At 44.5% G+C, this 14,604-nt stretch overlaps 1 protein-coding gene across 1 annotated transcript in view; it reads right to left on the bottom strand.

Moving 5' to 3' along the window:
- GPR158 (G protein-coupled receptor 158) overlaps positions 1–6,521 on the bottom strand; it is a 186,514-nt gene extending 179,993 nt beyond the window's left edge. Inside the window, exon 1 of the mRNA XM_032700335.1 lies at positions 5,650–6,521. Coding sequence (XP_032556226.1) covers positions 5,650–6,521 — 872 coding nt within the window. The remainder of the gene's footprint in view (positions 1–5,649) is intronic.
- Positions 6,522–14,604: the final 8,083 nt, after the last annotated feature.

The raw sequence follows: 14,604 nt of genomic DNA, 5'->3' as shown, positions 1-14,604 counted from the left end.
GCTTCTGTTTCTCCAGTACTGAAGAAAGCTGAATTGTGTTTCTAAAAAGAGAAATTCCTACTTATTGTTCCTTTCCTATGTTTCATCACCATCCAATCTTCTATCCCTATCCATGATCTCATATGAAAAATGCCAGCAGAGACATAATTGATTGCCTAGAGAATACTTAAAACATACTGGGGGTTTCTACAAGCAGACAATAAATTATAAGAAGTTTCTTTGTTCTAACTTTTCAGGAATATATAAATCCAAGACTTTCAGAAGTTCTAGGAAATAAATTATTCTTTTTCATTTTTAAAACCTGTTCTAAATCCATCCACACATTCAATCATGTTAAGGGCCAGGACATGTTATAAGAAAAATGATGAGCTCATCATTTTAAAATATTTTCTAGATTATACAACTAATATATGATGTCACAAAAAATTAAAAAGTCCCCTTGAACAGCTAAAGTGAATTTTCTTTCTTGGCTCAGTACTGAGACTAAAGAGAGATTAGGGGGGAAACTAAAAAAAGGGGCTAGAGGAAGAAATTAAACCATGTTTAAAAGAAAAAAATTACTAATTTTTACAACATCATGTCTACGTTTGGGGTTTTTTACCAAGCAATTTAATAGCTGTAAAATATTTAGCAGAATACGAAATCATGTATAATCCCTAAGAAATTACATATTTGTCATATATACTTCTACCTCCATGGTTTAATCTGCCTTCAATGTTTCCTTAAGTTAGAGTCCCATTATAGCCTAACAACAGAGTGGTCTGAGTCATTGTTAACAGTACAGTGGAAATCACTATATTACACTGCCTTTAGGGAAGAAACAGTTCAATTTAACTGTGCAATAAAGATTATCTTTGCATCAAGGAATACCTTCCAAATAATTGAGAGAAGTAGCAAACTTCTGGAAGACAGAAAATTTTAAGATGCTACACCTGATCCAGCAAAACTTCAGAATGAAGTTATCTGTAAATGCTCCAGAATGTGACACCATTCAAAATAAAAATTAAAAAAAAATAAAAAAAAATTCTGAGTTTGCTGACTGACTGCCTTTCTGCCAAAACAGATATTATTCCATTGCATTCTCCCCAAAGTCCTTAAAAAAAGAGACAGCAAATACTGTCCTGAATTTGGTGAAAAAATTGCCGAAGCACAGTGGAAGAGGAAAAAAATGCCAATGTCCCTGTATCCTGAAGACAGTCTGACCTACTAGATGGGAAATAATGTCAGACCAATGACCAGTTCCCAAAATGTTGACACATTACTAGATGACATTAAAGAAAATGAGAAGAGCACACACAAGAACATTTTGAACTGCAAAAGCAGTAATTCATTAATCAGAGTTTGGGGATAATTGATGTCATTGTACAAGGCTGAAACACTGCACATGAATCTGACTAACCACGTTCAGGAAATAAAGGAATAAGACTTGAGAAGAAGGACCACGGCAACAGAGAGCTTATAAAAGGAGCCTAAAGAAAGCCAGTTTGTGTAGTCCAGTAAACAAAGGTGGAGAAGGGACTGCTGCCTATAAATAAGTCCGGGCAGTAAACATCAGCAAGGAATGCTACATCGGACAAAAAGCAGTTCTGGACCAGAATAAATGGATGAGAACTGACTGTGAATAAATTCAGACCAGAAATCAGAAGAGGTCATGTAACCATCACGTTGTCCAGAGGGAAGCCCACCTACTTTAAGATGGAGCTTTGTAAATTGATGACATTGAGTGGGCTTGTAACAGCGGAGGACTGAATCAGTGACCCAGAAGGACTTTTGGTTTTAATTTGTTCCTAGTGGCTGACTACTTGGTCATCCTTCTTCCAGCTCAAGAAGTGATCTTCCTCACTTATCTCTGAGATTGCTGAAGCAATGAAAACCTCCCACTTCCTCTCCAGGGGCCAAGCAAATACTTTAGAGAAGGAATTGTATTTACAACATGCAGCTTCTCATACCTTTCCACTTTCTCAGCAGGGCTGCAAAGAGGTCAGTTGGGTCATCATGTGCTATGAAATATTTTTCATTCTCATCACATGATAGGCAGTAGCAGAGGAGGGTCACAGAAGATCTGTGACAAATGCTATTGTGTTCTACCCTCTGCAGCACTAGAGTTGAGGAGTGATTAGGCACATTAGATGGTGAATTCCAGCTGCAAACTGCACCAGTTTAGACTTCTTAAGAAAGGAGAAGAGATGGTTAACATCAAGTGATTACTTCTAGTCTCTGTGGATCCTCATTTCTGAATGAGAGCTTGCACTGCATCTTGTAAGCAGGTAGCAATGTTCTCTCTCTGCACTTTGGGTGCAGGACCAGCAAATGCAGACAACAAAATACCAGCAAGCACTGTTAAGAAGCTGCAGCCAGCCAGCACTAACTTAGCATTGTACTGGGCTAATATGGTCCCACTGGGCCTGAACAGCTTCTGGTACATTAATCAGCACAATCAAGTTGTCTTTGGTTTCTGTTTCATCTCAGTATTGGCCTACGGTGTTAGTCCTGACAAGAAAACTTAAACAACCATATTCTCTCCTTGGCCTTCACTTTGGACAGTTTGGAAGCAATCTCTTGGTAAGGAGGGAGGTCAAATTGAAGACAGCAAGCTGTTTGCAAGAGCCCCCTGGGCTGTAATACTCACATCCTCCAGCATAAAGCACTATAACCCTTCACAACGTGAAGAGCAAAGCTTGCTGCTTTTTGCTGCACCTTCAGAATGCCACTGACAACAGCACTACAGTAGTAGCATGTATTGAACATAGTCAGTAGTAATTATAAGTATTGCCTTCATTAAACTCTTTCCATTGCTATACCACATGACATACTCATCTGTTGCTGCCACAGAAGAGATATCAAGAAGAAGGAGCAATGGGTTTTCCTTCTGTAATCTGAAAGAACTCTCTTCCATGGATATAGCGTACTCCTGAATGTCTTACCCTCATGTACCATGCCATAAACCTAATACAAGAAAGAGTCCACAAACTGGTAGAATAATATCAAAGTGGCATGCACTACATTACCATTAGCAACCTCATATCAGATTATTAAATGGAAGGAGCATGTTAACTAATGCATTAACATCTTCCTAACAGATGGTTCAAAGATACTTTGTTTGGAGAACCAACGTAGCTTTTTCAAAAGATGGAGGTTAATAAATACTGTCTTATCATACAGGCCTTAAACAGGAATTTAAAGTCAAAATATTGTGTCACTCAAAGACTGGTGGTGACGAGAAATAAAGCTTATTTCAAGAGGCACCTTACAGTGATGCACAGTAATTTTCCAGTAACTACATTAGATTTTACATTTTTCTATTGCGTGCTCATACTTGGAACCATTTTTCCTCTTAAAAACTCATGCTGAGGCTGTGTACCTATCAAGTATAGAAAACATTCTGCAAATATTAAGACAAACCATAAATCTTGGAAGAAGCATATTTTGTGTGCAGTATTTCCTATGTAGCTGTAAAGTTACTTTCTCAATATCTAAAAAAGAAAAAAAAGTTTTTATTAGAAGCCTATCTTTCATGTAACATACCTCAAACTAGGAACACAGGAACTATCATTTAGCCTTGGCAGAATATGTGCATATATAAATGTACTTCTTCCACCTGCTTCTTTAATAGTTACAAAAAACATACAGACTCATTCTCTTAGAAATGCTTACCAACTCGTCTCTATTGATACAACAAAACTTTGTTAGTTTTGTCCTAACTGTTGGGTATAACAGCAATACAACACTTAGCACTTGCACAGCATACTCCATCTCAAGATCTTCTAAATACGAAGTGGTTCTCCAAGCTTAGATGAGCTCAATGGATGCCCTTTGAAGTATCAGAGTTATAACAGGTTATTCTATTTCTTCAACTGAAGTGACTCTCACGTGGCAAACAGAGGCTGGGAAGGCGAGGCAGGGAAGGCAGTGCTCTTACTGCATCCAGGAGGACATCTACTGGTTGCCTTTGTTGGCCACGGTTACTCCAAAAAGGGACCTGGTGTTTCCTGCACACCAAAGCTACCACAGCAGAAACCTACACCACTGATGCCTTCTGGCATCACAGGACCTTGGCACAGAGCTGAGACTGAAGCTTTAGACATGAGTTTATTTCCTCTTCATTGAAGTCAAGATTGAAGCTTCTTTGAATCATGCTTTATATCCAAATTTACATTCTCGAATAGCTGGCTTGTGGCTGCCACCCCACCTCCAGCCTTGTGATTCTGCAGGTTCTGTGAACCTCTGTACCCAACAAGAGAATATCAGCCTACATTACCTTTCATCCACATCCTGAAATCCATCAAGTGCATTTCAGTCATCTGTGAGAAGTTTCCTGAACTTTTCTGCACCCTCTAGGGTCCAGAAGAGCTCTGCAGTAGACCTATTCTTGGGTTTTGGCCTCCAGAGGAATTCAGCAACAAACAGCCTACAGATGAGCTCACTTTACCTTAACCCTACCATCCCCATAAGCACGAAAATTTCAAGGCAAAAAGCAATTCAATAGAGAAATAAGCAGTCACTCTCCATTCAACAGATTTTTTTTTTCCCCTCTAAGGATTCATGACTGCATTTATATCACTCTGATCCCACTGGATTTCAGACTAAGCCAACAAAAACAGCATTCACAGACACTATTGCCTCATCACCTAGGTATGGCAAAATCTCTTTGGTGTCTGCTGTGTTCTTATCTATTCTTCCCTACTACTAACTCATAGCACAAAGCAAATTCTGTGTTCCTCTCTCATCCTCTGAGAAATGCCAGCTACTTCTGGGAAGTGGGTATTCCCCAATGGGCAGAGCTACCCATGAACCCCATCACAGAACTGCCAGCAGGAAAATCTGGCTTCTCATACCCCACAGGTTGCTCTCATTCTTTGAGCAAATCTCTCTGCTGTCAAAATACGAAGATACAAGAAAGAGCCTTTTATATCATCCCCTCTGCTAGTCACAGCCCAGTGCAAAGTCCTGGGATTAACAGCAATAAAAAATACGCAAATCTTTACATATTCCAGGTATCAACTACACAGCTATGTAGCCAGGAGTGTCCTAAGGAATGCTTTCCTACTGCCAGTTCAGGTTATAGCCACATGCACTATGACAGAACTGCTGTCACCAACGCTTATTTACCTAAAAGTGTACTGACCACTGACCAGGCTTGAGCACCCCACAGTGGATGTGCTCTGGAGACCAGAAATTGCAGTTTACCAGCACAACACTGATGTTCCCAAGCTGGTTAAAATCATAGCTGGGGTCAAGCTAGGTTTAACTACACAGTATACTAAGAAATAACACCTCAATAAACATCTTCCTCTTGCAGGTAGAAATAAACTTCAACTAGCAACTGCTACTCTCCTCTCCCCACCACAAACACACTAGGAACGTAACCCACATGCACATCTGCTTCCAGGGGAGCAGGTAAAGCAAACGTTGTCTTACAGATGGAGATGACAGCGATTCTCTTACTGAGCAACAGCTCCCTAAGGCATACGAAGGTACGGCTCAACAGGAAGGCCTGAGGTTGCCCTGCGGTGTGACTGAGCAGCCCGTGCGGCAGGGGTTGATCAGGTCACTCCAGAGACATAGCCCCCCTTCCTTAGGAGGGGGGCAGAACCAAACCCCCACTCAACCCCCCCCTTCTCCATAGAAAGCAAGAAGAACTCCTCCTACCTGAACTCGGGGATGACGTTTTGCCGCAGCCCATAGAAAGCCGCCGAGAGAGTCACTAGCCAGCCGGGTTTGTAATTCCCGTTCTCACACTCCAGGTACGGTGAGGACCACCTGATGTGGTTCTTATCAGCAGCGAAGCTCTCCCGCCTCTTCCAGCTGTTCTCCAAAGTTTTGGGGCCCGTGTTTAAGACCTTCCTGTGTAGATGTGGCCTCCACTTGCGCTTCAAGCTGTGGAACCACTCTGTTTCCACAGAGGCATTGGCCAGTCGCTGAGCTGAGGAGGACAAGTCCTGCAGGAGAACCTGGCTCTCGTGCCTGCTGGCCTGGAGGAAAACCTGGGGAGTGGAGGAGAAAGGCTCCGTGCTAAAAGTGATAGCTGCCCTGGAGATGTTGGGGTCCTCCTCCACCAGGCTCCTGATCAAGGCGCGGTACCACTCCAGGTCCTCCTGCAAGTTCTGCTCCCGCGACTTATTGCTCTGGAGGATCATGTTGAGTAAGTTGGTGGCGTGGGTGAGGGTGCCCAAGGCCCCGTGCAGGGAGGGGTGCGAGGTGAAGCGCGACTTGCCGGCGAGGCTGGCCAGCTCGTACCGCCCGGAGCAGTTGGCTCGCCGCAACTCCCGGGAGTCGCCCGTGTAGAGGAACGAGGCCACGTCCTGGGGCACCTCCTCGGCGAGCCGCTGCGCCAAGATGGTGCTCTCCATAGAGCGGCTCCGCGGGGCCGGCGGAGGCTCCCGGCTCTTGATGTGGTTGTAAATAGACTGCGTCCCTCCGAGCGCCCGCTCCCGGCCGCGCACCGCCTGCCCTTGGCCGGCGGCAGCCCCCGGTCCGCGCTGGGCGAGGAGCAGGAGGAGAAGAAGCCGGAGTAAAGCCATGTCCCCCGGTGCTGCCGGCGGCACCGGCACGGCGAGGCGGCTGAGGATGGGCTTCGCGCAGGCGGCCGCGGCGCAGGGGCGCGAACGCGCAGGGGCGGCGGAGCGGCGGAACGCGGCCCCCGGCCCGCGAGTCACCTGTGGCGGCGCCGCCCGCTCCTCCCCGAGCGCGGGGCGCCGCGCAGCCCCACCGCCGGCACGGAGCGGCGCGCAGCCCCTTCGGCGACGGCAGCGCCGAGCCCGCCTGCGCCTCCTCCCGCCGCGGCCACCGCGCTCACTGAGCTGCTACTGCTGCTGATGCCCGGCGCAGCGCGCAGGGGCGGCGGCGCCCGCGCCCGGCGCAGCGGCGGGTCCCCCCGCGGCGCCCCACCGCCGCCCGCGCCCCGCCGCTCCGCATCCTTCGGGCGCCGCTGCCGGAGAGGGGGGCCCGCGGCGCGGCACTGCCACTTGCTCCGGGAGTCGGCGGGCGGGGCTGCTGCGGGGGAGCCAGCGCTCGGCGCTCCGAGCGAGGACACCCGGCCCCAGGAGGATGCTCTGCAGGCGGCTCCGCCACGGGCACCCCGGCACCGCGCGGCGCCCCTCACCGCCGGCCCTTATAGGTGTACGCCGGGCAGCGGCCGCCCTATGTGGCCGCCTCGCCTGTCAGTCAGCCGGCAGCCACTCACGGGGCAGGAGGACGGCGCCGTGTGGAGCTGGGGGAGGCGGTGCTGCTGCCGGCGCGGAGAGAGGCGTCGAGGCACCTCTCCTCACCTGCCGCCGGCTCAGCGCGGGGCGGAGGCGGGGAGGTGCCCGCCCTGCCGGCACCGCTCGGTTCTCCCGAGGGTCGGGGGTCGCGGGCGGGGAACCCGCGGGGGCTACGCCGCGCCCGGGGCTGCCCGCGGCGGGGGGCAGCGACACCTGGTGTCGGGGCGAGGGGCGGCGCCGCTCGCTCTGCGCCCACGCTCCGGGGGCGACCGGCGGGAGCGACCGCGGGGCGAGTGGAGGAGGGGCTTGCCGGTGCCCAGAATATCTCCGCCTCCCACCGCCGCGGGGAGCGGGAGAAGCCTGGCACTCCCGGGAAGGCGGCTACAGCGAGATCTGCGGCGTGGGCTGCCGCCTGTCAGGGCTGCGTACCGCCATGGGGAAGGCACTGTTGCCTCCAGCCGTGCAAGGGTGGGTGGAGGGGACACGGGTTGGTCCTCGGTTTCCGCCGGGACGCGTGGGCCCACCCGGGCTGCCCGGGAGGGAGGAAAGAGGCTTTTGGCTGAGGGAACGACGTTTGGGTGTGAATGGGTAACTCTGCCTTCTGGGATGTCCGGGCCCACATCCAGGATACCCACATCGACCGCGGGCTCCTCGTGTGGACCCGCCCCACCTGCCCACCCTGCTTCACCTGCCGCGCATCCCACCGGAATGGGCACTGAACCACTCTCCCTGCAACTACAGTGGCTGGCTGATTGTATTTATATAACCATGATCTTTTCTTTTTCCCCTTGGTGTTTTAACTTCAAGGTGCTAATTCCTACTGCTGTTTTCAAAACTAAGCCCTTAATCCTGTGGCTTTCAACACTGACCTACAGAGCACCTGTGTGGAGCCAAAGCAGCGGAGGCTGATCACTCAGCTTTCCTCCCGCTCTGTGGAAACCCCCCTTGGAGTAACACAAATGCATAGAAGAGGTAGTTGGGATTTTCCAGATAAGCCATCATGATCAGTAATAAGGATCTAGTTTAGCAAAGCATTTAGTCGTGTGTTTAACTTGGTGTGTTTTCTTTGACAGAAGTATTCATCTGCTCAATATCTTGCTGTTGGATGAGGAGTTTGTGACAGGAGGCAGTTAGCAAAGGGTGAATTTTAGAGAAGGTGGTCCACAGCAAAATCTCCTAACTACAATGAATTCCATTCTCATTTAATATAAAATTCCGTTTTGGAACTCAAAAGTGCAGATGAAGAGAGTAGTAAAAGAGGACTTTTTTTCCTCACACACACACGTGCATGCACATCCTATAAGGAGCGGATTTCAGTCATACAGAATATATGATCTAATTTTAAACCACTGACAAGATATATCTGTTCCTTAAAGCATAATCTCTAACATAGCTAAATGTAAATTACATATATCCTAGGACATGTAACATGATATTATACATTTTATCTTTGCCTTTAAAAAGGCAAAGGTGGACACCTTTAATAGTCATAATATCTTGTGTGGATAAGAGAGAAAGTTATAAATACTTTTTTGCTCTTGTTACATGCAGTTGAAGAGGATATTCACTGCCTAAGAAAAATTTACTTCTACTGAACTTTCCCTCAAGTGAATAGTCAGTGAGATTATTTAGAAACTGAGTATACTGAGCAGCTTAGAAGCTGGTATTTACAGTTTAGCACAGCACGGGGAGTCTGTGCTTCCAAGTCTGCTCTGAGAAAATACCTAAAGATGCATCATTTACTGCGGATAAGAGAGAACCAGCGATTTTGAAAGCAGCAGCCCTCAGGACAGCTAAGATAACATGGGATCTGTTACATGGGGAGATATCGCTGGCAACATAAATAAACAAGCATTTCTTTAATGGTGCACCTGTGCTGATTCTCTTTATTGACAGACAAGGGCTGTTCTAAAGGAAAGGTACTTCCCTGTTGAGAATTCACTTCCCCTATTCTAGCCTGACTATTAGTACCTATCTACATTGCAATAGACCTGCTAAATGTCCACATTCACACATTCTCAGGATAATCAAATATCTCCTTAATGTACTTGCATAGTAAGTCCCTTCTACTTCCTGATCTCCTCATAGTCCTTCCAAATGCCCTTCTCCACTGTTCCCCCACCCCCTTGTCCTTCAGTAATAACCCCAGAAGTGTAGTTCTTATCCAAAGGTTTGCCAGGAGCAAAGGCCCAAATGGCTTAGGGCACAGCTCCGGCTGCTGGAAGTCTTTCCCTTAATCTCAAGTGTTAGAAGTCTCTCTTTCCTGTCTTATCGGTCTGCTCTGTGTTTGTGCTCTCTGCACCACTTCTTCCAAGTCGGAGGGAGAGAATGAGAGGTTAGCTGGAGGACTTCCTCAATAAAGGATCATTGTTGAGTCTTGTACAGCTGCATCGCAGATCGTTCAAAGAGGCTTTCTTTATCCTGTAGGGCTTCCTCCTGCAGTCAGTTCAGACCTGATCCCAAACATCTACTACGTACAGCCAGGTCCAGAGTGAGACACAAACAGATTTTAAGCCATTGCAAATGTGCAGCTTCTTATAGCTTTGTAAGAACCATGCTGTGGGACCCAAAGCCTGCCATTAATTGCCCAGATCCAGGGAATTGGCAATATGGAAAGATAATATCCTCCTCGATTAGGGAAATTACCAAATATTTTATTTACATGAGTTTACTAAGGGTTGGAGGAGGTGTAGAAACCTTTGATCTTTGTATTTTTATTTAGTATTAAAATGCGCTGATGGTTCTGGATTGTCATTCGTAATCAGCTGAGCATGAAAGAAATCTGTTCAGCTGTGACCAGGACAATGTGAAAACTGAATTGTGAAAATGGATGAGAATCCCTGAGACACAAGATGACTGTGACTGAATAATGTTTCCTATGCTTCTGCCTCAGTTGTGCCAGAGATGCTGCATCAAGCCACCCGCTGGCGACGAATCAGGAGGCATCTGACCACTGTCCCGAATATATCTGAGTTGTTACAACTATTGCAATTGCTGCATGCAATGTACTTGTCCATAAAGTGTCTCAATTCACTGTATTACCTATCAGGATAGAAGTCAGCTCTACCTGAGTCTAATTACAGTGTAGAAAAAATAGTAGTGCAAAGTGTTAGCTGTTTTTAACAGACCGGAGTGAGTGTAACCTACTTTCTTCAAATATGGCCTATACAAAAAGATCTTGGTTTATCTGAACTATTTGAAATGCTAGAAGCATCAGAATTATTAAAACCAGCATTATTAAAACCAGTTGGAATGAAGGAAAGGCTGTTGTAGCTGTGAAATGTATTTAAAGGCTCAGTTATTTATTAGTATTTGTCCTGGACTATTTAGGTGAAATATAGAGTTTCCACAGGAGTAAGTGCTGAAACTTTTTAAATGATGTGTTGTATTTCTCTCACAAAACAGAAACAAAACATTTATCAAAATCATTGCTTATGCTATTTAAAACACATGAAAAATAAAGTATTCTCAAAATAAAATACTTTTAGCTTGATTACTTAAACAAATAATGTTTCTTGCAGCGATATTTTGTCTCTCTGATGAGGCCTTTGTGCCTGCCTGTAATTTCTGATCCCATTAGTTCATTTCAGGTAAGTTTGACAGCAGTCTACAAGCGTCTACAAGTGTTGTGAAACTCACAGATGGATCAAAGAAAGCAACCCATGTTCATTTGTGTGCTGAGGGAAAAGCTTCAGAGTGAATTCAACAATTAAATAGTCTCTCTGGTTTTTCATTTGACTCTCCTATTGGCCAGTAAGCATAAATATACCCCAAAACAGCTGGAGCATACAGGGCAGCCTCCCCACCCAACAGCCAGGGAACAGCCAAGGGGGCTGATGGAGTGAAACTCAAAAGGATAAGGGGAGTGGGAAGTACTGTTGACAGTGAACACAGTGCCATGAGGCTTTAATAAACTATGCAAAGAGTGCACGGGGGCTGGGAGAAATCCTGTGTTTACTGCAGCAGAATACGAGAGAAATAGTGAACACAAATCCACTGGAAAGCAGTTAGTTCTCTTGTTTCCCCTCAACAAATGAATTAAAACAACCACCTAAATATTTCAGGGGGAAAATAAAGAAATATTAATAGTCAAAATGCAGAGTACTAAAGGTCGTAGTTGGAAGTGGATGGAAGAAGTAGAAAAGGTTTACCTGTCAGTTAATGTTCACTTGTAACAAGAAATTCCAACCCAATGGATATTTTCTTAGAAACATGGGGACTGAGGGAATCTGACAGAAGTTATCCAGTAGAGCACTCCTGCACTGCAGCAGGATCATGTACAGCATGACTATCTCTGGCAGGAGTTTGCCTGCCTTCTCTCAGAGAACTTCCAGGCAGATACACTCCACAGCCACCCTAACTACCTACTTTCTGGTTTCATCACCTTAGCACCAAGTGTGGGGTGAGGGAGTCCTGTAATATACTCAAAGTCTTCTTTGCTTTCTTTTTTTTCTTTGCCACCTTCTCAGAGCAACAATCACCAAACTACTGTCTGCAAAAGACACTTTGGCTTATTCCTTTTTTTCTTTATCCAGGCTGAAAACCGAATTTCTTAATGGGCTATGCTTTGCTTTCTAAAACTGTTCTTGGCCCTGCTGTTGTCTTCTTGACTATCCATTCTGTTAGAGCCTGTTTCTCTAAGTGTCACCGACAAGACCTCCCACTATGCATCTTCTGCAGGCTGTTTTAAAACTCTCTGTTAATACATCCCACATTGAGGTCTGCCTGCTTTTTCACCTTCACCACAGTATTGACCACTACTCAAGCCTGTAATGCTGAGTAATCCTCATAACCCTTTCAAAACATATTGCTTCCCCGTTATTCCTTATCTATTTTTATTTGAGGATTTGAGCTCTGCTACCTCTGTGTAGTACTGTGCACTTACCTTTGCTGAATTTTACCTTACTGATTTTAGACCATCTCTGATTTTTTCAAGATTATCTTTGAGTCCTATTCCATTTTCAAAATGCTTTAACTATCTCCTTGCTTCTTGTAGTCATTTGCTAATGTTATGACCTTTTATTTCCTTATTCCAACCCATTCATTAACCTATTTAACAGAACTCATCTGAGATCAGAACTTTTCAGAATCCACTGAAACATCCTCCTGGCTTGAGAGTACACAGCTGATACTTACTTTTTGAGAATTACTTCAGAGGCCAATTATTTACCCACTCATGACCCACCTACACAATATTCCCTTAGCTTACTGATGAGAACCTCAAGATAAGTATATAGTGAATGCTGCTGATGGAGACATAGAGCATATCTACAGCTTCATCACTGTCCATGAGGTCAGTTATATGCCAAAGAAGAAAATTCAGTTTGTTTCATGTGGAGTTTTATTGACAATCCTACACTGGCTAATTTTAATAAATTTATTATTTCTAGGTGATTACTAAACGAGTTTAATAATTTTTTTGTAAATATTCTAGTGATATCTTTTTCATTAGTTTCTTTATAATCTCTTTTATCTCTTTTTCTGAAAATACACAGCATGATTTTTTTCCAACTTTAAAATCTTCCTCCCAAACACTTGGAATAGCAAGTGGTAGTATCTGTTTGAAAAATCTCATATTATCTCCAACAGAAAATGTTATTTTAAATTAAGAGAAAATGGTCTGTCAGAAAACATATTGATGACTTTGACTCCTGATTGTTTATGGAGAACTTGTATCTGATATGCAGATGTATCTAATACGCAGATGCAGACTCTACATTTTAAATAAACACTATTCAAAGCTTTGTTAGCTTATTCACAGTTAGGAAAAGATAAGGGGATGCCAAAGTTCAGGTTCAAATATAGTCCATATACAATACAAATGCAGTCAATTCTGCTTGTACTTTAAGGACATGATTTGAATGTTTGGAACATTGCACACATATACTGAGAGCTGGTGGTGCCTTCAGCCTCTGTGGCAAGGACACACAGTGTAATACACTTGTGTTAAGGAGAGCAAAACTGCAGATCAGGACACATACCAAAAGTAGTCAGATCTCTGAGCTGGTTTCCATGTGTTTCTTTATTTGAAATTAAAACAAAGGTTAAACCAGAAGTGTCTGTGGCAATAAAGACAGAGTGCAGCAAATGGAATAAATGACTAGCATAGTACCTGAGCTGCCTTCATAGAATAATCCCACTCCCCTTAATTTCCAATATAAATGACATGCTAAATAAGGACATCAAGTGGGCAACACCCTTAATAATGGTAGAAGACTCAGTGCTGTACCCAGAAGGAGATATTAGTGTTTCAGGCCCTATGTTATGAGCCTAAAAGCTAACGTGAATCTCCAGTCCCCAGAGCAGAATGAGCAGCTGAGCACAGACTCTCAGCCATCCCTGGGTGAGAAGTGATACACATGGAGGAGTGCTCACTCCCCTGTTAATCTGTGTTAGCTGCAGCATTCATTCAAAGAGTAAAAATATCTCGTCCTTAGTCACCTAAGTCATGCATTTGGGTAGAGATTAATGGATGTTTGCTAAAGCACAGGCAGAGGTGGTGGGAGTGCTCACCTTCAGATTAATAGTCAGAGCCTAGAACATTTCTATGGAGGCCCTTCTCAACAAAGCTTCAAACCCACAACTTTGAGAAGACAGCCCAACAGCAGTCCATCAGCTTGTCAGGGTCAGAATGGAGCAGGAAAGGAAATGAACTAAAGATAAATGCGCTAAGACAAGGTAGAGGCGGAATCACCTGAAAAGTAAAGTTTAAAAATCGTTATAAGCATCAGGAAAAATAAATCTCAACCAGGACATGTTATATTAAGTAGCTAAGTTTCCTATGAGCACCATTGGTTTCAGTAATGAATTAGTTGATTACAATGAGCATCCTAATTAATACGGTGCTTTTTAACAACTAAATATACATCCTTCAGAAATATCAGCAAGGAATAATCTCCTGGAGAAGAGCACAGGCAAGATGAGTTATCTTATAGGTTCTCTTATGACAAGAATAACATTCATAGTATTTCCAACAATATCCTAAGAAAATAATTTTGTTATCAAGCAATAAATCATGAATGCACACTATTCTGCTGTAGCCTTATCCTCCTATCCTCATCCAGTCTGTACAGCAGTAAAATGCTATCTGTTGTTTTTCTCCTTGATGCTTTAGGGATTTGTAATTACAATCTTTAGGGCACTGTAAGCATTTTTTTTAACTTTCGAAGGTGTAACCCACAATATGATGGCATGGTAACTACTTTGAATTTAACTATATGTCTAGATGCAATGTTCTCCCTCCCAATTATTCTACCAATGACTTTTTTACAAATACAGTTCAAGACTAAATCATCTTTCATTTACTCTCAGTTACATAAATATAGCAAATTGTCATCTGATGTAGATTAGCATATCTTTACTGAAGCCAATGAGATGCTATGAATTTCTATAGATAAGTATT

The sequence above is a fragment of the Chiroxiphia lanceolata genome, chromosome 1, assembly GCF_009829145.1.
Source record: "Chiroxiphia lanceolata isolate bChiLan1 chromosome 1, bChiLan1.pri, whole genome shotgun sequence".
Taxonomy (NCBI): Eukaryota; Metazoa; Chordata; class Aves; order Passeriformes; family Pipridae; genus Chiroxiphia; species Chiroxiphia lanceolata.
The sequence above is the reverse complement of the archived record's forward strand: the minus strand, read 5'-3'. Positions and strand labels throughout refer to the sequence as shown.